We start from the raw sequence: 23,048 nt of genomic DNA on the forward strand, positions 1-23,048 counted from the left end.
TTTTTTCTTTCACTTTCTCCTCTGCTCCCCCACCCCCCATCCCTCTTCACTGTGCTCACACCCTGCAGCCAGGGATGGAACATCATGAAACTGAACCTCAGCACGCCGCCGTTACATTCACTATCCAGTGTCACACAGGCGCTGCCTGAGCTTCCCATGCTCATTGTCATCACAACGTCCTCCCGGCTACCCCAAAACATACACGAGGGGCCACACTGGAGTCCCGAGACCAGGACACTCCAGGAAGGGCTGTGGGCCAAATGAAATTGAAAATGAGTCTCCAAAGAGAAAAAAGATGGGTGATGGTCCTCCCGAGAGATGTCCAGGAAGACCCTGGGGAACGCCTTCTCAATGGAAGCCGCCTGACTTCCTGTTTGCTCCTTAGCCCTCCCTCCAAAGGACCCCACATCCGGGACCCATTCAGCCACAACACAGAGATGTGTGTAATCGTTTTCTTTTATTGTACTTAGAAGGTATCCGTGAATATGGTGCTGAGTGAGAGGGTAAACATGGCTGTCTCCAATAGCCTCAGAGCTTTCTCTCCAGCCCAGGTTGGGCCCTTCTTTCTTCTAAGACCAAAGTAGACCCAGGTCCCTGAGTCTGCCAGCCAGTGCCGCCAGTGCCTGGGGAGGCCTGCCCGGCAGCCATCACTGAACGGTCTCTCGGTATTTGTGCAGCAGATCACTGACATCGGAACTCTCCACTTTTACCCAACCGTCTTCCTTCATGTGGTACACTGTGGGTGATTGAGAAAAGAACATGGCGTCAGGCCTTTCTTCGGTGTGTTGTAAGCAGCAGCAGCTTACACAAGCACTGAGCACTCACACACCCCACACACCCCAACTCCAACACACACACACACACCACACACACACACACACACACACACACACACACTAGCTGAAAACCTTTCTCTGGGACTTCAGTGTTCTCAGACCTGACAATCTCCACTCCTCCCCCGGGTCTCCCAACCTAAGCTCCTCCTCTTCTCCCAGATGCTGGGTGAGCCCTGGTCTCTTACTGTTGACAACTCCTCCAGAATAGTTGTCTCTGTGAGTAGCATAAACAATAGCTCTGCGGGCCAGGTCGTAGGCCTCTTCAGGACTGAGGTCCTGCCGGTAACCACTGTCCATCACCCCGTAGGCGTACGTGTTCCCACTGCCAGTGGAAAACATCTGTCCCGAATGCCGAGTCCCTCTGTCATCTACGTAGTAAAGTCCTGGTCCCTAGAAGACGGGAAGCCATCCCAGATTGAACTTGGAAATAGTTTAACGATCATATGAAAACACAAGTGTGACTTGTGGAGAGCGGGCAACACAGTGATCCCATCATAGAAACATCTGAGTTAAGACAGCACCCTTTAATTAAAATAAATAAAAATAAGAGACAGGGGACTGGAGAAATGGCTCAGCGGTTAAGAGCCTCGACTGCTCTTCCAGAGATCCTGAATTCAATTCCCAGCACCCACATGGTGGCTCACAACCATCTGTGATGGGATCCGATGCCCTCTTCTGGTGTGTCTGAAGAGAGCTGCAGTGCACTCACATAAATAATATAAATAAATCTTTTTTTTTTTTTAAGAAAACCTGTAACTGTGTTTATTTAAAAACAAAACAAAAGACAGCACACTTTGGTAAATATCAAGACCTGGACCAAGCATGGGGGAGGGGAGGATTCAATGGCCTGTCGTCCAGGTGGGGAGCACAGGAACAGGCTACCCACCTTCTTATCCCAGCCACAGATCATGCTGCCCATGGAGAGGCCCATACCCCGGTACTGCAGCATCATGTTGGATAGCAGCTTGGAGGCTGCAGACACGGAGATGCGTTCCCCATTCCGCAGATAGTACAGCCTGCAGGAGGAGAAAGGAGGCCTCAGGGGAGGCAGGCAAGCATTCTGTTCCTCCCATAGAATGAGGGAGAAGGGGCTGTAAAGATGAGGGTTTGGAAGGTATGAGCTTGTGTGCATAAGAATAAAGGAGAGATTTGGAATTTAAAATCTTTGAACATTTTAAAAGCCTAGTAAATGACACCATCCTGCAGGTTAAATAATTGCCAGGTTATCTGGCTTAAAAGCAGGGACATAGGCTAAGATTTGGGAGATTTTTAATCACACAAAGGCAATTTAAAAAAAATTGTGATCACTAAACTGGATCACCGGGTGTGTGTAAGTGACCTGGACACGGAGGGAGGCTGAACCAATGAGATGATAAAATCCACCCACCTGCATTCCTTAGCCAAGAGCCTCTCCCAGTACTGACAGTCGGCCGCACAACCGGACATGGTGCCAAGCAGGTAAGGGTTAATCTCGATCACCTTGTTCACCCTTAAGGTGGCTGGAAGAGTTTTGAGATCAAAGAAATGAACCCACAGCTTCACACACACACACACACCCATGCTAACTCAATGCCCTTTCTGTCCGAACTTCAGTGCAGGCCTTCCGCTCTACTGGGAGAACATCTCCAACAGAGGCTGGCCACTGGAACACACACACTCACCAATATAACTCCCTGCAGTGGCTCTGGAGTCCACAGCCACGATGACGCCATGCTGGAACTTGAAGGCTAGTGTGGTTGTGCCGTGGGCCATCTCAATTTGAACATTCCTTTCCTGGTCGCTACCAAAGGACCTCAGGAACGCAGTGGGCTGAGAGAGGCAAGAGGCAGAAGAGCACCTCAGTACTAGGAGTTTCCTGGTAGGGTTTCAGGGTGAGGAGGGGTCTGTAGACTCTAGATGTCAATAGCCCCAAAGAAGGAAAAGCAGGATTTATGCCCACCAGTGTTCTGCTTTCCACACATGGGGACAAAGGTCATGCTAGCCGACTTCAAGGTGTTTCCTGATCCGTGACTCCTTCAGTTCTTGGAAACCACATTTTAATAACTTATTCTCATTTTACAGTAGAGGGGCTTGAGACCTAGGCCACCTAACGTGTCCTAGGACACTCAGGACATGTTGCTGAGGCCAGGTTAGCCACCCAAGTTCATAGGTCTTCCAAGACAACTGTACAGACCCTGTAGTAGTTAGTGGTGGGTCTGTGAAAGCATAGTGATTTGTGCATGGTGTCTTGGGATGGACACCAACAATCTTCTCAGTCTCTGTCTCTCCTCCAGCCTGTGTGTGTGTGTGTGTGTGTGTTCTTCTGTCCCTCCCCCACCCGTTTCTCTCCTCCTCCCTCCCTCCCGCCTTCCCATGCCTTAATCTCCACGTTGGTTCTTCAGGGCTAGCCTGGATGCTGCTCTCTCCTGGACAGCCTCTCCAGGCTTCCTCACCTCCTCAGACCCAGGCAGACACTCCTTCCTCTGTGCCACCACCTACCCCCTGCATCTCTCAAGAACGCCTACAATCCTCACCTGCATTCCCCTGGGAAGTGCGAGCTCCGGAGCTTGCACAGAGAAACTGTAGTGTCCCGGGTCCGAGCGACACTCGCTTCCCGCATCCGGGGCAGCCCACTCGGGCCGCTGCCCCCGAGTAGCCCCGCACAGATCCAGTAACGCCATGACCACTTAGCCCCAGAGATCTGTCGACTCTCCGACGAGGAAGTGAAAGCGAAAGCCACAGTACCAAGGGGAGGGAACCAGTCCCCCACCCCCATCCCCTGCCCTTTCCGAGTAGAGCCCAGTCAATGGGTGTCTGAACTTAAAAAAAAAAAAGTGTTGGGGATGAGTTTTCCTGCTGCCACGTCGGTGAAACCAGCTAGAGAATGGGCTGTGGAAGAAGAGGTGTGAGCCTTCGAAGGCCGTCTAGCAGTGGGGTACGTGAGGACCCCCCGGCCGGGGTGGGGGGCGCATCTTCTGGGAACAGCTGAGAACTGGATAGGGTACTGTAGTCTAAAGAGGTTCTCTAGAAAGTTGGAACCTGAGGGGAGCAGATTCACCTAAGTGTGCGTCCTGGGGATGGGGGCAGCGCGCAAATGAGCATTATTTTTTTGAAACTGGAAAATACGATAAAAGGATGCACCAGGTCTTTAGGTCCTGGGACAACCAGGAAAAAATGGGGAAGGACGAACCAAGGAGAGGGCGCAAGTATCCCTCCTAGGGCCCCTCTCGGTTCAACAGTCTCACCACCTGAGGCCACCCACGAGGACGCACTCTTCTGCCCCGGGCTGCTCACGCCGCGCAAGTCAAGGCTGAGCGCTCCTTCCTTGAATCCTAAACCCCACCTCTCTTTGCAACCTTTGCGGACCTTATCTGCCCAGCAACTGCTGACGTCACACACCGGGCCCTCGCTGAATGGAAGAGATTTCCTGGATAATCCTATCCGTTTTATTGAGATTATCCAGGCGTGTGCGGCTGAGGAGAAGGTGAGCGGTTCAGAAAGAATCAGAGCGAGCGAGGTTATCCAGTCTGGCTTTCTGGGGTCCCCACTCGCTGCGCTGCCGCGCTTCCTCCAGCCTCAATGAGGAAGAGGACTCCAAAATGTTGCTGATGCCTTGGGGTGCAGAGAGGGAGGGGCTGCAGCCCGGTCCTGCTCAGCACTAGGAGTCGGTGGGTAGGTAGGAAAGAGAGATGAGAGCCCCAGGAAATAAAAGATGATGGGCCCAGCAGTAAAACAGAATTCTGAAGAAGAACGGGACACTGGGGTGTGTCGGGGGGAAGGGTGCTGGCTAACTCAGTGAGCACTTTGTGGGAGCTAAGAAACAGGAGACGCCACAGTACAAAACACCAGTTTTATTATAAGTATCAAGAACCCACGGAACACCCATAGGCCAGCCTGTGCCTTTGGTTTATTGCAAGCTGCTTGTCCTTTCTCTCTGTACATTTTGGGCAGTTCTTCTCATTCTATCCCAACGCCACATCAACCAGGTTTGTGTGTGCAGGCTGTAATACAAGCTCAGTACCAGGAGGGTGGAGACAGGCAATTTAGCAGCTCAGTGTTAGCCTGGGGTACCTGAAACCCCGTCTTTTTAATGGGGAGCGTGTCAGGGAAATTTTCGTGGTAAATTCCGGGCATCTCCTAGAGATTACATTTTCTCATGTAACAAACACCTCAGCTCCTCAGCTATCTCAGTGGGTGTGGTAATATCTCTGGTCCCAGGTTCTCCGCCACACAGAGCAGAGGGGAGGGGGAGGGCAGCGCGCAGTGTGCAGTCCAGTGGCCCGTCAGTCTGAAGGAGCCGCAAGAGCCTCCACCATGGCCCGGTAGCACCCTCCTCTCTCCATGAGCTGCTGGTGGGTGCCCTGCTCGCAGACAGAGCCTTCTTTGAGAAAGAGGATGTTGTGAGCCTGCTCTGCCAGGCCGAGCTGCTGGGTGATAAGAAGAACCGTCCGAGAAGCCCGCTTGGGGCTCTCATACAGGAGCCGATGGACCTGCAGAAACACACACATACATACACCTTACAGTCCAGACCTCTACCGCCCAGGAGTCCCCGGTGCTTCCAAGACTGGGACACATTGTAACTTCCCAAGGATGCGATATCCCTGGTCTGGAGCTCCTCTCCAAACCTTAGATTTGTTAAAGAGTCTTCTCAAGAGGTGGTATAGGTAGACAAGAGCAGAAGCACAGGGGGAGGGGACTGAACAGTTTCTCATCTCTACCCACAAGCTGGAAAACTTTAAAAGAAAACTATTCTTCCCCATATAGTACATCCATTACATCCCGACTGCTGTTTCTCCATCCTCCTCTCCTCCCAGTCCCTCCTCCTACCCCCCTCCCACTCCTTAATTTCCCTTCAGAAAAAAGCAGGCCTCCCAAGGACATCACCCAAACATGGCATACTGAGTTTCAGTAAGACTAGGGTCGCCTCGTCCAGCCTTAATATGTGGGAATTTTTTTACATTCAAAAATATATATTAATTTATGCTTTGAGAATTTCATACATGAATATAATGAAATAGAATCACATCGCCTCCCATTTCCCTCCTCTTCTCCCCCCCCCAGGACCCACCCCACATGTCACCTCTTCTATGTCATACATATTTTTAATAACCCACTAATAAACTGAGAAACTTCTTTATAATTTTTTTTTTTTGGTTTGGTTTTTCGAGACAGGGTTTCTCTGTGTAGCCCTGGCTGTCCTAGAACTCACTCTGTAGACCAGGCTAGCCTCGAACTTGCGAACTCAGAAATCCGCCTGCCTCTCCCTCCCAAGTGCTGGGATTAAAGGCGTGCGCCACCACCGCCCAGCTTATTTTTATTTTATGTTCACTGGTGGTTTTTGCCTGTGTGAGGGTGTCAGAAACCCTGAAACTGGAGTTGCAGACTGTTGTGAGCTGCCGTGTGGGTGCTGGGAATTGAACCCAGGTCCTCTGGAAGAACAGCTAATGCTCTTAACTACTCAGCCATCCCTCCAGCCCCTAAACTGAGAATTTTTATATTAAATTTGAAGAAATGTAATGCAGGGGCTGGAGAGCCGGCTCAGCAGTGAAGAGAACTGGCTGCTCTTCCAGAGGACCAGGGCTTGAGTTACAGCACCCACCTAGAGGTTCAAAACCATCCGTAACTCCAGTTCCAGGGGATCCATACCCTCTTCTGACTTTCAGAGACACTAGGCACATACAAACATTCAGGGAAAACACTCATACACATAAAATAAATTAATCTTAATTTTAAAAAAATTAACAGTAACAACAAACACAAGAATTTGGATGATTTATATCTGGACTCAGGCTCCACTGCTCAATAGCTGTGTGACTTTCAGAAGGTTAATCAACCCCTCTTAGCCCCTATTTTGCCATCCACAGAATAAGCACAGCAAAAGACTCTGACGGGCAAATTAGTACAAAGGGTGAGATAGAGCGTCTAAGACACAACGCAAGCTTAGCCCACACAGACTGTTAGGACAGGAGCTCTGTTTGCTGGTTCCTGTGTCCTGAAGAAAAGCTAGTGGGAACCAAGAATTCCAAGGACAGGTTTGAACAGTTATGTTGTTGGTGTAACTAACATGGGGTGAGTAACAGAAGCAAAGCTCCCACGGGAATGAGACTCCAGGAAGATGACAAAGCAGGGTGACCCCACCCTCCTGAGGTAGCGGGCGGGAAGATTACCAAGGGTCAGAGGCCAGCATTGGCTCCAAAGTGAGGCTGAGGCCAGCCAAGACCACATAGCAAAATGGCTTAAAAAGACAAAGGCTGAGAACCAGAGTCTTACCCGCTGCTGGTTGCCAGCATCCAGGGCACTGGTGGCATCATCCAAGATAAGCAGGCGTGGCTTCCGGATCAAGGCTCGGGCCAAAGCCACTGCCTGTCGCTGACCTCCTGACAACTGGTTGCCAGTCTCACCAACCTCTGCAGAGACGAAAGAGTCCAGCTGAGATGTAGACAGGCGTGCGTGCGCGCGCGCACACGCATACACACACATACATATACATGTTGGGAGCCAACTCCTAGCAGAAAGCGGCTATCATCTTTGCAGCCATCTTGGGCCATATATTTGCAGGTTGATACTTTTCCACCCTGACAAGAGACTTGTTTTTCTAGCATGATGTTTCTGTAAGCAGCCTACAACAGCTGAGCACACTCTGATAAACATCTTGTTTTTCTCAGACATATCTTGGACTTGTTGTTTAGTGCCCCCAGCTGCAAGGCACTCGTGGTTAAGTGTCTTCAGCTGCAGTCCCCTGCTTGTGCTTATGTACCCATAATTGCCTTTCAATAAATGAGACCTGATCAGAAAACTTTGTCTTGTCTCCATTCTTCTAGTCTCTTGCCCCTCCGTCCCCACTCTCTCCCTTGCAGACCCCATTGACTGATCCGCGGGCCGGGATACATATACACATACACAGACACACACATATATACACAGATACACACATACATACACACATACATACATACTCACATATACAGACACAATGCACACATACATACACAGGCACACACATATATACTCAGATACATATACACATATACAAACATACATACACAGACACACAATACATACATACATATACATATACATATACATATACATATACATATACATATACATATATATATATACACACACACACACACACAGGCACTCACATACACATTCACATAGGCACACATACATACACACACATATACACAGACACACTCACATACAAATGCACACATGTACACTCATACATATACACACAAATATATACACATATACACACATACACACACATATAAACACACATACACACACATTCATTCCCTCAGGGTATGATACACACACAGAGATATACTGAAACACATAGTCATATACACACTCACACACAGACATACACACTCACACACAGACACACACACTCACACACAGACACACACACTCACACACAGACATATACACTCACACACAGACACACACACTCACACACAGACATACAGACACACACTCACACACAGACACACACACTCACACACGGACAAACACACTCACACATGGACATATACACTCATACACGGACATACACACTCACACATGGACAAACACACACACGGACATACACACTCACACACGGACATACACACACACACATACACACACATATGCATACATACATACACACACACATACATACATACTCACACACACAGACATACACACACGTACATGCTCACACACACATACATACATACACACGCACATACATACACTCACACACCACACACAAGGACATGGATGCAGCTGACAGAGGCAGCTGGAAAGGGAGGCCGACTGAAGACAGATGGAGCACTGAGAATGTGAATCTTAGAAACGAGGGTTCCAACTACAGATTGACATCCGAGGGGCAGGAGGGACTGAGTAATAAAGGCAGGATTGTTGGAGACGGGATGTGAGAACGCAGATACCCGTGTCATAGCCCTGAGGGAATCCAGAGATGAAATCGTGGGCTCCAGACTCCATGGCCACAGCCGTGATTTCCTCCATGGTTGGAGTCCGGTTCAGACCATAGGCAATATTTTCCCAAAAACTTCTTCCAAATAGCAGCGGCTCTTGTCCCACTGCGGCCACCTGAGGTGAAATGTGAAGAGTCACAGGCAAGAAACACAGAAGTGTTATTGTCTAGAGACTGAAGGTTCACAATCCAGTGCATACCATACAGTCGCGTGTCCTGTACACAGCCCTGACTCTGCCCGTGTCTGCCTGCATCCCCTAACTCTCTGCAAGAGTTTCCACAGACAATTTTCTCTTGGCTTGATCCCCTCCTGTCCCCCACACCTCCTTCTTGCTCACCTGAGTGTGCAGGTAGTGATGGTCGTACTCCGTCAGGGGCTGGCCATCCAGCAGCAGCTGGCCCCCGGTGGGCTGGTAGAGGTTCTGCAGCAGGGCAGCCACAGTGCTCTTCCCTGACCCATTGGGTCCCACCAACGCTGTCACCTTTCCAGGATGCAGCGTAAATGTCAGCCCCTGGAGGGCAGAGAAGCACATCGTAAAAGCATTTGGAGGCCTCTGTCACTCAGTGTGTTACATGACATCTTACCCAGGAGGAAAACAGAATACACAGCAATCCCTACCCTCTACGCATGGACTTCTGAAATGACGCCTCCGAAAGAGAAGAGAGGGAGGCTGGGGCATGGGAACGGGCAAGAAGCATCCCCAGAAAGTATAAGTAGAGGATGGAGGGTGAGCCTTCTCTCCCAGAAGCAGAAATCTAGTCTGCTTCACACGGCAGCTGAAGACACGTGTTGCTACTCCTTTGTTAAAGGAGTTTTATTTATTTTTTTTAATTTTTTTAGGTTTATTTATTTTTATGTGTATGAGCACTTGACCAGCATGTAGACACGCATGCCACGTTCATGCCTTGAACCCCTAGAAATCAAAAGAGGAGGTAGGATCCCCTGGAACAGGAGCAGGCGGTTGTGAGCCACCACATGAATGCTGGGAACTGGGGTCTTCTGTAAGAGCACCACATGCTCTTGGTCACTGAGCCATCCTGAGCCCCAGAAGCCTTCCCCTTGAGGTCTCTTCTCCCCGTAGTATTATTAGAAGACCAAGCTGGTTCTTCGGTTGGGGTGATTTATAGACACACGATTCTCATTGTCACCTTTGAGGATCAGGGAGGCCCTGGGTCACTGGTAAGAAGACTGGAAGAGGTGAAAGGCATGGTCGAACAGTACCTGAAGCACCTGGACGTTGGGATGGTTTGGGTAGGCAAAGGAGACATCTTGGAACTCCACAAGGCCTTCCATGTTTAAGGGTGCCAGCGAGCCACTGAGCGGAGAGCAAGGAGTCAGGTCCAGGTATTCGAATATTTTCTCCGAGGAGCCCACAGCCTTCTGCATGGAGGGATAGATGGAGAGCAGGACCTGCATCGCAGAGTGGAGTGTGGGTGAGGCTGGGATGGACCACGAAAGCAGGTGGGCCGTCTAACCTGCTTGACAGCATTCAGTGAACAGGCGGAGGATGCGCGAAGAGGCAGAGGTCAGAGGCCCGCGGAGGCATTGCGGGGGCGGGGCTCACCTGAACAGCGGTGGTGAACTGAAGCTGGTAGAGAACGAAGGAGACAAGGTTGCCGCTGCTGACAGCCCCTCTGACAACCAGTTGCCCGCCAAGGTACAGAATTCCCACCGTCAGCAGCATTCCCGAGACCTACGGGGAAACCAGGGGATAAAACGGACTGCAATGGCCACCTGTGAGGTCCTTTCTCCCAGACACGTGAGATGGGGGGAAGGTGGGGTCAAGGGTCAGACTCAAACACAGCTCAGGATCCTCACATTCTCCTCACCATCGCCACTGTCTCCTTGTTTGAAGAACATTTGACTCTTTTTTTAAAAAAGATTTATTTTTATAGTTCTAAGTTATGTGTGTGTGTGTGTCTGTCTGTCTGTCGGCGGGTAAATGCACATGAGTGTAGGTACCCACAGAGGTCAGAAGAGGGCATCAGAACCCCTGGAGCTACAGCTTCAGGCAATTACAGAGCTGCCCTACATAGTTGCTGGTCACCTGGAAGAGCAGTCTCCGTCCTCAACAGGTGAACCATTGCCACTCTGTAAGTGTTACAAAGGTAGACAGCGGCTCACATCAAGAGCCTCTGTAAAGGGGGTTATACCATACCTTTCTTGCTGTTTATTATTGTTATTATTACTTTTTACTACATTTATTTATCTATTTATTCTTGTATGTGAGTAGGCACGACAGTGCACCTTGTGGAAGTCAGAAGACACCTTTCGGGAGTCAGTTCTCTCCTTCCATCCGTTATGTGGGTTCCAGAGATGGATCTCAGGTCACCAGGCTCGGCAGCATGACAGTAGACACACCTACCTCCTGAGCCATCTCACTCCCCCACGCCTTTCACTGAGACAAGTCTCACATCGTAACTCACGATGGCTGGAAACTCACAGCAGTCCTCCTGCCTCAGAGTGAGTACCGGGATTACAGATGTGGACCGCCACGTCGGTTTTTATTCCCATTTTTTCAAAACAGGGCAGCAGACTCAGAAAAAGGTGACGTGCGCTGAATACAGAACTGGTTGGTGGCAGAATGGAGCCTGGGATCTCTGATTATAACTTTAGTTCTCTGTATGTCCTTATCACAGCTGCCCCTGGCCACTGGCCACTGGCACTTCTCATGGTTCCCACTAGCTCGCCCACACAGTGACCGCATGAAGCACACACCATGCAGGAAACATGTGGCTTCCTCAGAAGCCAAGGAAGAGCTGGAGCTGGGAGAGTGGGGACCTAACACAGGTCAAGTGGGCTTTGTGTCCCAATGTGGAAGGTCACTTCTTAGCACCACAAAACACTGCCCCGAGCCAATCACTCCCCAGTGGAGGAGGAGCAGGAGGGTTGAGAAACAGCAAAATCAAGACATGTTCACACAAAGGAGTGGACATTCATTTCCTGGTACTCACACTCGTGGTCCAGATGTCAGCGACATAAGCCAAGGCCTCCATCTTGTTTAGTGTCTTCATTTCTTCCAACTTCTGCCTGAACTTCTGGGCCTCTCCATCCTCGTTGGCAAAGCTCCGTACGGTAGGCATCGCCGACAGGGCCTCAATGGCCACCTGCGTGGAATTTGCTAGAGACTCTTGTACCTTCGCTGCCACTGACTATGGGGGACAAGGACCAGAGACATCACATGGGGTGTCCAAAGGAGAAAGAATACACACATCTAAACATTAAAGTCAAGAGTCAGAGGGACAGAGGGAAGAGAAAGGTCTACAGCCATACTTCTAGGTAGAAGAGGCGTGGAGGAAATGAATCCAGTTTTTTTATGATTTATTTTATTGTGTTTGTGTGTGTATCATGTGTATAGATCTCCATGGAGACCAGTAGAGGGAGTCAGATCCCCTGAAGCTGGAACTACAGACCTCTGAGAACTGCCTGGTATGGGCGCTGGGAATCAAACTCAGGTCCCCTGGAGGGACAAACAGCACTCTTAACCCTGAGCTGCCTCTCTGGCCCGGGATCTTATTCATAAGGACAGAATGTGGCCAGAAGTTAGACAAGAAGGCAGAGTACACAGATGTGGGTGCAGGGCAGTGTGGGGCCAGCCGTAACAGGACAGAGCTCAGGATGATGGAAGAGTGGAAAGCCACACTGAAAGTTGTCTCGGAGAAACCGAGCTTAGGAGCTGAGGATCTGGGAACGCACGCACCTGGTTCACTTTCCCCAGCTTCCTGGGCAGAAGGAAAAGCAGGGGCAGGGCGGCCAGGGTGACCATAGTGAGGTACAGTGACCCCCAAACCATGAACACCAGGAGACACAGGCCTCGCCCCAGGTACCACAGCAGCAGGCTCAGCTTGTGACTAATGGACTCGCACACGTTGGCTGTGTCCTCGGTCACCCGAGATGTGATGGAACCTGCCCAAACAGAGAACAGGAGAGACAGTGAGCAAGTTGTCCAGAGACAAGAGGAGCTGACAGTCGGGGGAGGGGGCAGGGTGGGCGTGTCAGCACAGCATCCTGAGGGGGGGTAACAGGGGTAGGAGGTTGGGGAGGTGCAGGAACTTCAATGCAGGGGGGAAGAAAGGAAACATCTAGTAGGCCTGCACTTGCCTGTAAAGGAGTTATAACTGGGTACGGTGTCACACACCTTTAATCCCAACAGTCTGGGGGCAGAGGCAGCAAAGGCCAGTCTGACCTACCTAGTGAATTCTATGTCAGCCAAGGCTACACAGTGACACCCTGTGTAGCCAAAAACAAAAAAAGCTAATGTAAATGAACTCCCAGTTTCTTGAAAGCTTTCAGCTCCTCAGATGCTGTAACTCCTGGATGGTCCCTGCCACTGGCCCTCCAGTAGCCATGCAAAGAAAAGAGGCAGCAGCCAGGGAGGCAGGCCCAGGTCGTTTAGGAAATGGAGACCCTCGGGTCTAACCCCAGTGTGTCTGCCTAGGCAGGTTTGGAAGTCTCGTGACTAGAATTCAATTTCCTCCATTTTAAATGAGGCAGTTGGAGTTGAGGGTCTCTGGCTTTCCAGGGCTGTAAGTCTGCCATTTCTATCTATAGGGAATTTTGAATGCAAATACTGCTTTTCTTAGAGTAAAAAAAAAAAAAAAAGACAACGTTTTGCTATATTTGCGATATACCATGAATAAGAAGGCTTGGGAAGGGGGTCTCTCAGCTGGTAGAACTTTTGCCTAACATACAGGAAGTCTTGGATTCAGAGACAGGATCTCCTGTAGCCTAGGCTGGCCTCAGATTGACTATGTAAATGCAAGACTTTGAACTTCAGCCTCTAGCTCCCGCCTCCATCCCCCAAGTGTTGGAACTACCACACCCCATCCATATGATGCTGGGCATGTGTGTGTGTACATGTTTGTAGGGGGCACAGTTGAGAGCATGTATGGTGATACGGAGATTATATTATCCAAGTGAAAAGGTTTCGTGAGAGACCTGCTTGGTTCTTCAGGAAAAACCCTGTCTCCTGGCGAAGGACGGCCCGAAACACCTCTTCGTGCACACGGCTGTGCATGTGGCCCATGGTGACGTTGTAGATTCCATCGCTTGTAAATTCCAGCGCTGTACTAGAGAGTCAGAGACACAGGAGGATCACTCTCCTTCCTGAGACAGTGCCAGATCCCCACAGAAGTGTAACTTAACAGTGCCAACATCCAGTGCCCTTTGCTCTGGGATCCTCATTCCCACCCCCATACCTGGCTATGGTGAGAATGGACATGAGCCAGATGTTTCGGGTGAAGCCTGGAACTGTCTTATCCTGAAGAATCCAGTCAGTGATGCGGCCGGTGAAGAAGGGAATGGCCATTTCCCCTGGGGAGAGAGGGGAGACACCTCAGTCACAAACGTTATGAGAGAACCACCCACGACTCCTGTGCTCCCCGACCCAAGCCTGTTCAGTGACATCAGACTTTTCAAGGGCTACTTAAGAAAGATGGCGGTGAGCACGGCTTGGGGCGCAGGTGGTTAATCCCAGCACTGGAAGTAGAGGCAAGCAGATCTCTCTGGGTTTGAGGTCAGCCTGGGTGAGCTATATAGTGAATTCCAGAACAGCCAGAGCTACATAGAAAGACCCTGTCTCAAAGAGGAAAGAAAAGAAGAGGAGAGGAGAGGAGGAGAAGAAAAGAAAAAAGAAAAGAGAAGAAAAGAAAAGATGGCGGTGTGGAAAGAAACTCTCACACTAGGGCTATGATGTGAAGTTCTGCTCCTGGAAGACCCTGTCCCCAACGCCTTTGTCAGGATCCCTTCTCAGACCTGGGAAGACCCTGTCCCCAACGCCCTTGTCAGGACCCCTTCTCAGGCCTGGGTCCTTCTCTTTCTGCCTAAGTTGCCTCCTTAGGTTCTGACACTTTCCGGGACCACTTTACTTTTCCTTTCTGCCCATTACTCTAAAATCCTGCCCTGTCCCCTGTGGCCTGCTCTTTCGCCCCGAGTCTCCCTTACCAAGGCAGGAGAGGATCAAGAGAACCAGAACCAGGTAGAGACGCCGCTTCTTGGAGTCCAGGAAGCCTAGCATCCGACACAGCATGTCTCCAACGCCCCCGCGGCCGCGGGGCGCCCAGAGACTCCCCAACTTGTGCCACAGGGCGGCTGCGGGCAATGCTGCCACATAACTGAGAACGAAGGCATCCGGACGACTGTCCCAGTGCAGTAATCCAGCGTTGTCACCCTCTCGGAGTGCTCCCCAGGCGGCCAGCTCTCGGAACAAGGCAAATCCAGGCAGGGCCAAACTCAGCGCCGCCACTAGCGGCTGCAAAGCAGCCAGCCAGCCATGGGTTCCCACGGTGATCCCGAGGACCCCGCGGACTCCTAGTCCCAGGATGGCCCAGCGGCTCAGGCCCACCGCCCAGACCCGGAGCAGCGGCACCTCGGGAACCAACAAGGAGAAGATTCCCGGGAGCACGGGCCGCAGCAGCAGCCAGTCCACCAGCGGCAGCAGTGCTGCCGCCAGCCAAGCGTGTGCAGCCATGGAGCGTGCGCTGTCCAGAGTCTGGTCCTAGTCTGGGACTCTCGCAGTCCGTCCGCGCGGCTCTGGAGTCTCTGTCCGGAGCGAAGAAGGGCGGGTCCGAGGGCGTGCACGGAAAGTCCCGGGAACCCGCTCGAGCTGGTGGCGCTGACTAGAAGTGCCAGCATTTAGAGGAAGAAGAAACCGAAAGCTGCCGCCGATTCACTAGGCACGCCCCCTTCTGAGACTGGCTTGCCCAGGCTGTTCTGGAAGCTGCCACTGAAGTCCGAGTTACAGTTCTGCCTAGCAACCATGGCGTGCTATGTTCTTCTCCATGACTCTCATTCTCCTCTCCTTCCCCAGCCTTCTTCCCTTGCTTGTATGAATTTTCCCATCTCAGGCCCCACCCCAGCTTCAGGGAGGGACCCTCTGTCGTCACCTGTCTCTGGGCAGATCTGCCCTGCTCAGGTTGGCTCTGGGCGCCAAACGCTTTGTAGAACCGCACGCCCCTTGTGCGATGATGGGGCGGGGCCTCAGGCTGCAAGTTGCCTGCGCCGCGCGCCGCCGCTGATTGGAAAGCCGAGCTCTGCTCTGCCAGGATGCTGCGGGCAGGAGCACCTACAGCCCGGATGGAAGAAGTCCACACCGGGGTAATGGGTCTGGGGGTGACAGTCAGCGGGTGGGGTGACCAGGGACCCTAAAGCTCTGGGAAGTGAGCTAAGAGACTAAGAGACTTAGGAAGCTTGTAGCGCCCAGCGTTTGCGCTCCAGAGTGAACGTAGGGTATCCCTGCTCAGAAGTGTGGTGTCCAGGGGTCTGTGGAGGGATCGGCCTGCGAAGCTGGTGAGAAGGTGCGTGCTTTGGCTCGAGCTGGAAGCGTCTAAGGGAAGTTGCTCCAAAGCGCTTTCGCTTTCACTCCGGACTTGCGCAGTGGGGGCTACTGGCTAAATCAAGTGAGGGAGGGGCTTGGGAACCCCTGCAAAAGGGGTGCTGAGGTGTCCTCGATGAAGCACCTGAGAGAAGGTAATATGGTCATTGAAAAGGACCTACCTACACATCATACAGATCTTTGCTTAACCTAACCTCAGACAACCTCCACCCTGAGTGAGGACCCACTCACTCTCTGGCCCCAGGATTGCAGGGGAGACGGGGATGATCAGTGGTTCTCCTTGTTCCAGGTGCTGCCCTGCTCCCCCCACTACCACCATTCCCATGCTTGCCTGAGAACTTTGCCCAGGCCTAGGAGCTGAGGAGGAGGTGGCAGCTGGTTTCTGATCTCTGAAAGCCACTAACTACACTCTTAACGCGGTGTGGAGGAGCAGCCCCTAGAACGGAGTGACCATTTCTGGCCTTTTTTGTGGTCAGAAAGCATACTCACGGGCAGGGTCCCCGGAGATCAGAGCGAGGTGTGGAGTGGACAGAAAGGTTGGAAAAGGCTCCCTCGCTGCCGCGGAGCTGTGGGACTTAGAAATCAGATCAGTCAGGATCCAGAGTGAGACCCTGTGTGAGCTTAGAAAGCTCATTCTCCATGGGTCAGTTTTCTCAGTGCGACTGTGGGTCTCTAAGGTGCCTTTTAGCCTAGAAGGCATGGGGGAAGCAGACATGGCTACCCTCCTTCACTCATCCTTAATTCTTTCCTTGACCTGGAAAAACTCTGCTCTCCAGCAGTCCCTTCCCCTGGCTGCAGAGACTTCACTTAAATGAAACGTGTGCCCTACCTGAACGACCCTTGCTGCTTCTGCCCTGCCTCGACTCCTGGCCATGTCAACCCACCAGCCTCTTCTGTGACCCTTGTTCAGTAACCCTAAGTCTCCCCTTCTGATTGAGTAAGGTTGCAGGTTGGTGGGGGGGGGGGGGATCCAGGACCAGGAAAAACCTAGTCTTGTGTCACAGTAATTCACAGTAATAATGTGTGTGCATGCATCACACACTGCAGGGACAGTTTCCTGGGCCTTCTCCTCCTGTCCTGCTCTCCTTCTCATGTGGGTTATTTCAGCCTCTAGGAACACACCCTTGCTTTTCAGGGAGGGAAGAAGTACGTTCAGGGAAGCCGGGGCTTGGGGAAAGGGCTCTTTTCCATGCTGTACCACAGCCAATCTGTGACAATCCCCTGCAGCCGGACACAACACAGAACATGGAGAGAAGACTGTGTGACCTTGAGTCAGTCACCTCCTGCCATGGACATTTCCTCTTCCTTAAGATGAAGGGTCAAGACGCTCCTTGCTCTGACTTTTCGTAATGTCTCTCTGCAGACAACCATCATGGCGGTGGAGTTTGACGGGGGTGTCGTTGTGGGTTCTGATTCCCGGGTGTCAGCAGGGTGAGTAGCATCGAAGGCCTGTGTGCTGGGGGGAAGCTTGTGGCCCTGAGTGCACATTTTTCTTGCCCGCTTCTGAGCAGTATGGTAATACCGTAATGCACTGATGGAGAGGCGTTTGGGCCTCTGAATCCATGGCAGAGGATCCAGAGGACGTAAAGAAATAGTGTCTCCGAGGGACACAGGGTATCTACAGGTTGTAGAGGGACGGGGCTATCTACAGCTAGGATAAAAAAATAAATGGTGGTTTTTTCAAGCAGATATCTCACTCATTTGCCTGAGTTTGAAGAGAGTTTGCTTGGTCTCCTGTCCTGGCTAGTTTCCTCACACACAAGTCAGACTATGGGATTACTTCGAAGCTGTTTCCGCCATGTTCCATAGAACTCCCGTCTCCCTTCAAAGTGATGAACAGCAAAGAAATTCTGGAAAGAGGCATTTTTTTCCCTCTTATTTCACTTTTTGTTTTGTTTTTGTTTTTCGAGACAGGGTTTCTCTGTATAGCCCTGGCTGTTCTGGAAGTCACTATTTAGACCAGGCTGGCCTCGAACTCAGAAATCCGCCTGTCTCTGCCTCCCAAGTGCTGGGATTAAAAGTGTGTGCCACCACTGCCTAACTTTGAGGCACATTTTTCTTACCTAGGTGTTCTTTTGTTCTTTTATTATAAAAAAAAATAAGAGTTGTTAAAAGTCTAGTGTTTTGGGTCTGGAGAGATGGCTCAGTGGTTAAGAGCACTGTTCTTCTGTAGGACCCAGGTTCAGTTCCTAGCACCCACATGGCAGCTCAGAACTGTCTTTAACTCCAGTTCCAGGGGATCTGACACCTTCACAAAGGCATACATACAGTCAAAACACCAATGTACATGAAATAAAAATAAATAATTTTTTTAAAACTCTAGTATTTTGAGAGTGTAGTATCTAAAAATAGGGTCTCTCTCCTGTAGCCCAGGTTGGTCTCAAACTTGATTTGTAGTCAAGGCTGATCTTGAACTCCTGCTCCTCCTGCCGCTACCTCCTGAGCGCTAAGAGTACAAGTATGGCCGCCATGCCCACCTCACGCTCTGCTGTGCTATGTGCATGCCAGGCAGGTACTCTACCACCTGGGTTACCCCTCCCCTGCCCCACCCAACCCAGTACATCTGGTTTTGATTACTGTAGTGACTTACAGCTCTGAGATGTCTTTTTGTTTCCTGCTCTAACCCAAGCATTCCAAACCTGGCCGTACCTTTTCAAACCCCCTTGAACGTTTGGCTCCTTCCTTACAGAGCCGCAGTCGTGAACCGCGTGTTCGACAAGCTCTCCCCGCTGCACCAGCGCATCTACTGTGCCCTCTCAGGTTCTGCAGCTGATGCCCAAGCTATAGCCGACATGGCCGCCTACCAGCTGGAGCTGCACGGGTACAAAACCCCGGGGTCCTGACTCCCCTCCCACTAAAACTCTCCAGCTGCGTGACTTTGCCAGCTTTGAGCTCACACTGGAGTGTCTGGGAGCCAGTGCTCTGCACCTGTGAATAGAAAATCACAATAGCGACTCCACCTCCCCTGTGCTGACTTGAAAAGCGCACATCACTGCCCCGATAGAGGAAATCAGGAGGAAGACAGACATTTGACCCACTCCTAATATCAGGCAGTTGCCAGGAGAAATCGAGGTCACTGGGATGAAAGCAAGCTTATCATCTGCTTTAACTGATGAGGGCAGGGCCCTTAGAGTCAAGGGAGGGGTTTATCATTGGGAGTGGGAAGGTGGAGCAGAGAAAAGCAGATGAAGAGCTGAGGATCTCTGATGTGGCACTCTGACTCCCCCAGGCACATGGGAGGGAAGCTGGTATCTGCGGCAGCTACTGGTTTAATCCTGACTTGGCAGAGAGGGGCGACTAGGTGACAAGCATCAGACTTAGCAGAGTGCCATTGACCCTCACTCCCAATATCCGCTTCAGGTTGGAACTGGAGGAGCCGCCCCTCGTTCTGGCTGCTGCAAACGTGGTGAAGAATATCTCCTACAAATACCGTGAGGACTTGTTAGCGCATCTCATAGTAGCTGGTTGGGACCAACGTGAAGGGGGCCAGGTGAGTGCGTCCACTCCAGGTCTTAGGGTTCCCCACTCCTCTCCTGAGAGAGATGAAAGTTGTATGTCTTTCCAGCTTTGTGGTTCAAAGACGGTTCCTCTAAAGACATACTACAGCCCAGATGTGGTAGTACCCATCTTGAGTTTCAGCACTCTGGAGGCAGGGCCATGTGGATCTCTGCAGGTTTGAAGAACCTGATCTGTAGAGAGAGTTCCAGGCAAGCCAGGTGTACATGAATGATTAAAATAAATGATAAAAGAATACTGTAGGCTCAAATGTGGGGGTCCCAGGTCTTCACAATAGCCCATGTAACATGAAGAAGCTGTGGAATGACCCTGACCTGACCTGAGGGACCCTCTCTCTAGGTGTATGGAACCATGGGAGGGATGCTAATCCGACAGCCCTTTACCATCGGTGGTTCCGGAAGTTCCTACATTTACGGTTATGTGGACGCAGCTTATAAGCCGGGCATGACCCCCGAGGAGTGCCGGCGCTTCACCACAAATGGTAACTAGGCAACTGAGAGGTGACCTGGGGAGGGTTTGTGGGTATGGAAAGAAAGTAGATTGTGAAGAATAAGAAAAGAAATACAACGGTGGCCATTCCGTGTCCAAGCTTAAAAAAATATTTACTTTTAATTATGCATGTGTACATGAGTGTGTATGTAGAAGCCAAAAGAGGATGCTGGGTCCTCCGGAGCTGGAGTTACAGGTGTTTGTAAGGCACCCGAAGTGGGTGCTGCGAACCAAACTCCGTAAGAATAATAGGTGCTCTTAACTACTGAGCTATCTCTCCATCTTTTGAAACTGGGAGTCATTTGAGAGTGGGAGGAGACAGACAAGACACATGGTAGAAGAGATTAGGCTGGAGGGAAGTAGGAATGGAGCAGGACTGTCTTAAGCAAATCACGTAAGGGTGAGGTCACTATGGGAACTAGCAATGAATTGAGCTATCCCCCTCTACCCACCCACCACCCACCCCGCCCCCCAGCTATCTCATACGAAATTGATTGCTCAGCCTTCAAGGATTTGGACAGTTTGTGCTAACCTATAGGTAACTTGGACATTTACAGAAGAAACATGAGCAGATACTGGTTTGCTGGACATTATGATGAGTTCTGAAGGAAAAGTAGTGTGTAGTCGGAAAGGGAAGGAAAAGAGTATTTCAGTCATTTTTCTGCTGCTCTCTCCAATGTGAATCCTCTGCAGCCATCGCTCTGGCCATGAACCGAGATGGCTCTAGCGGAGGTGTCATCTACCTGGTCACCATTACAGCTGCTGGTGTGGACCGTCGAGTCATCCTGGGAGATGAGCTGCCAAAATTCTACGATGAGTGACTAACCCCCAGAAGTCCCTTCCTTGTTTGTAATAAACTTTATGGAAACAGGCTGGTGTGATGGGCAGAGGTGAAATGGATATCAGAGGGATGCAGTGTGTGGAGGGAAGCTTCCTCCCTGGCCCTGAGATCAGTGTGACCCTTCCATTCTTTTTAAAAAATAAACTTTATTATTTAAAAAAAACTTACAAAAAAAATAAAACGCAAGTTGCAAATAAATAAAAACATCCACACTAAAACTAATCACATTCAAAGTCTATGGGACTCAGTGAACTTCTATATAGTAAGAATTGGAATTTAAATCAGAAGCGGTAAAGCTTGACATTAAATTGAACACCTTATTGTTCTTTACCCCTAAGCCAAACCCCTCCAGAGAAAGAAAGCAGAGCACCCTAGGAGAAAAATCTTTGTATATGAGAGGTCAATATGTATTGAATTTTTTTTAATTTTATAGATCTGTTTACTTTTATTGTATGTGGTTTTTTTTCTTCCTGCATGGATGTGTGCAGGTCCCTGTAGCGGCCAGAAAGACACTGCAAACTGGAACTGGAGTCTGCTTGCAAGCTGCCATGTGGTTGCTGGGGACTGAACCTGGGCCCTCTGCAAGAACAGCAAGGTGTATAACCACTGAGCCATGTCTCCTGCCCCTGGATGGGTTTATCATATTGTAGATCTGGTGCTGAGGAGATGGCTCAGTCAGTAAAGGGTTAAATGTGCACAAAAACTTGGGACCAGATTGCCAGCACTCACTTGAAAACTGGGCACAGTGACACCTGCCTGGAACCTCAGTACTGGGGAGGCAGAAACACGGGCCTGTGGAACACAATGGATGACAAGATCAATGAGCTCTGGGTTCAATTAGAAACCCTGTCCCCAAAAGTAAGGTAGAAACTGAGAAAGTCACCTGCTAAAGACCTCTGGCCTCCACATGCCACACAAGATAAACAATGTTTTAAAATAATGTAAACCATAAAAATTGTCACAGGATTGCTGAACACAGCTCAAGGGTAAAGCTCAAAAAAGGGGGAGAAGGGGGAGATATGGTTTCACTCTGGGCCTCCCAGATGAGGCTACAAAGCCATCGTCCCCTGACAAGCAGTTCACAGGTGCCCCAGGAGCAATGTTAAGCAGCTCCCAGCTCCCATGGTTTCATGTCCTTAGGCAGGGTCAACCATTCCCTTCATCCTCCTGTCAAATGAAGGCACAGTGACCCTGAGGTGGTTTGTGTCTTCAGGGATCAGTGCCATTTTGCTAATAACTAAATGAGCAGACATAGTCACTGAACCTCAAGTAAGAATCTGAGCGCACAGATTCAATGTGCTCTGAATGGTCCCACTCCTTTGAAACGGTGCTTGTGGTGGGTTGTCTAAACTCACAACACCTGGAGCTGCTAACTCTGTTATTTAATTATTTTTTTAAGGTAAATGATAGTTTAAGAGCCCTTCCCCCTTGTCTCTCCTGAGTATGATGGCCACTGAAAACTCTGGATAGGATTCAAAAAGCAAGAACTGAAAGTGGCCAGTGTGCAGAGTCAGAACTCCCAGCCTGCCCTGAAACCAGCCCCAGTATACAGCTGCTCAGCTGCAGCCCAGGAGGGAGGTCTCCCTGGTGAGAGGAACCGAGAAGGGATCATATGGGGACTCTCCACACTCAGTTAGCCTTGACCCCTCAAGCCTGTGACGTGCCTGAACCAGCACCACACAGACAGCCAGAAACAAGCTAAACTGCAAACGTGTTCAAACTGGAAGGCTTCGTTCTATCGAACAACCAAGAGTCTGAAACATCTCCCAGAGTCAGATGGTTTTTTAAAAAGCATCTGAGACAAAGGGGAAACGAGGGTGAGAAAAATATTTATTTTTCCAAATAAATGCCAAAGACTAAAACAAGTATACAACAGAACTATCGAGAAATAATATGGCCTGCTGGATGATTCTGTGGGTAATGACCGAAGTTCTAATCCCTGGATCCACATGGTCAGGAGAGAATGCAGACTCTTTGAAGGTGTCCTCTGACCTCAAGGCACACAAGCATCCTGCACAACAAACAGACAGACAAACAAATACCTGCATACATACATACATACA

At 50.4% G+C, this 23,048-nt stretch overlaps 3 protein-coding genes across 4 annotated transcripts; 1 reads left to right on the forward strand and 2 right to left on the reverse strand.

Moving 5' to 3' along the window:
- Positions 1-438: 438 nt before the first annotated feature.
- On the reverse strand, positions 439-4,054 carry Psmb8 (proteasome subunit beta 8). Its single transcript, XM_028786469.1, has 6 exons — positions 3,350-4,054; positions 2,498-2,645; positions 2,224-2,335; positions 1,723-1,852; positions 1,022-1,226; positions 439-736 (listed from the first exon to the last, which is right to left on the reverse strand). The coding sequence occupies exons 1-6, from the start codon at positions 3,494-3,496 to the stop codon at positions 648-650; spliced, it is 831 nt and encodes a 276-aa protein (XP_028642302.1). The 5' UTR covers positions 3,497-4,054; the 3' UTR covers positions 439-647.
- Positions 4,055-4,650: 596 nt separating this feature from the next.
- Positions 4,651-15,603, reverse strand: Tap1 (transporter 1, ATP binding cassette subfamily B member). The gene is made up of 11 exons (XM_028786369.1): positions 14,750-15,603; positions 14,005-14,119; positions 13,745-13,875; positions 12,507-12,712; positions 11,761-11,958; positions 10,371-10,499; positions 10,028-10,216; positions 9,144-9,317; positions 8,759-8,921; positions 7,086-7,222; positions 4,651-5,305 (listed from the first exon to the last, which is right to left on the reverse strand). The coding sequence occupies exons 1-11, from the start codon at positions 15,273-15,275 to the stop codon at positions 5,099-5,101; spliced, it is 2,175 nt and encodes a 724-aa protein (XP_028642202.1). The 5' UTR covers positions 15,276-15,603; the 3' UTR covers positions 4,651-5,098.
- Positions 15,604-15,778: 175 nt separating this feature from the next.
- On the forward strand, positions 15,779-21,203 carry Psmb9 (proteasome subunit beta 9). Of its 2 annotated transcripts, none has more exons than XM_028786370.1 (6): positions 15,779-15,901; positions 17,503-17,570; positions 18,829-18,960; positions 19,500-19,629; positions 19,995-20,136; positions 20,838-21,203. In XM_028786370.1, exons 1-6 carry the CDS (start codon positions 15,851-15,853, stop codon positions 20,963-20,965), a joined length of 651 nt encoding a protein of 216 aa, XP_028642203.1. In that variant the 5' UTR covers positions 15,779-15,850; the 3' UTR covers positions 20,966-21,203. The 2 variants fall into 2 exon arrangements, with proteins under 2 accessions (XP_028642203.1, XP_028642204.1); XM_028786371.1 differs by lacking the exon at positions 15,779-15,901 and adding an exon at positions 15,930-16,101.
- Positions 21,204-23,048: the final 1,845 nt, after the last annotated feature.

The sequence above is a fragment of the Grammomys surdaster genome, unplaced genomic scaffold (genome assembly GCF_004785775.1).
Source record: "Grammomys surdaster isolate TR1022 unplaced genomic scaffold, NIH_TR_1.0 125504, whole genome shotgun sequence".
Lineage (NCBI taxonomy): Eukaryota > Metazoa > Chordata > Mammalia > Rodentia > Muridae > Grammomys > Grammomys surdaster.

Coding starts and splice junctions, on each gene's coding strand:
- Psmb8 (XM_028786469.1), bottom strand. CDS start 3,496: ATGGCGTTACTGGATCTGTGCGGGGCTACTCGGGGGCAGCGGCCCGAG. Junction 2,646..3,349: donor CACTTCCCAGGGGAATGCAG/GTGAGGATTGTA, acceptor TGCCTCTCTCAG/CCCACTGCGTTCCTGAGGTC. Junction 1,227..1,722: donor TCTGTGGCTGGGATAAGAAG/GTGGGTAGCCTG, acceptor CCCGTCTTCTAG/GGACCAGGACTTTACTACGT.
- Tap1 (XM_028786369.1), bottom strand. CDS start 15,275: ATGGCTGCACACGCTTGGCTGGCGGCAGCACTGCTGCCGCTGGTGGAC. Junction 10,500..11,760: donor CTGACATCTGGACCACGAGT/GTGAGTACCAGG, acceptor GTTTCCCCGTAG/GTCTCGGGAATGCTGCTGAC. Junction 5,306..7,085: donor ATGCTGGCAACCAGCAGCGG/GTAAGACTCTGG, acceptor GTGTTTCTGCAG/GTCCATCGGCTCCTGTATGA.
- Psmb9 (XM_028786370.1), top strand. CDS start 15,851: ATGCTGCGGGCAGGAGCACCTACAGCCCGGATGGAAGAAGTCCACACC. Junction 17,571..18,828: donor GATTCCCGGGTGTCAGCAGG/GTGAGTAGCATC, acceptor CCTTCCTTACAG/AGCCGCAGTCGTGAACCGCG. Junction 19,630..19,994: donor ACCAACGTGAAGGGGGCCAG/GTGAGTGCGTCC, acceptor CCCTCTCTCTAG/GTGTATGGAACCATGGGAGG.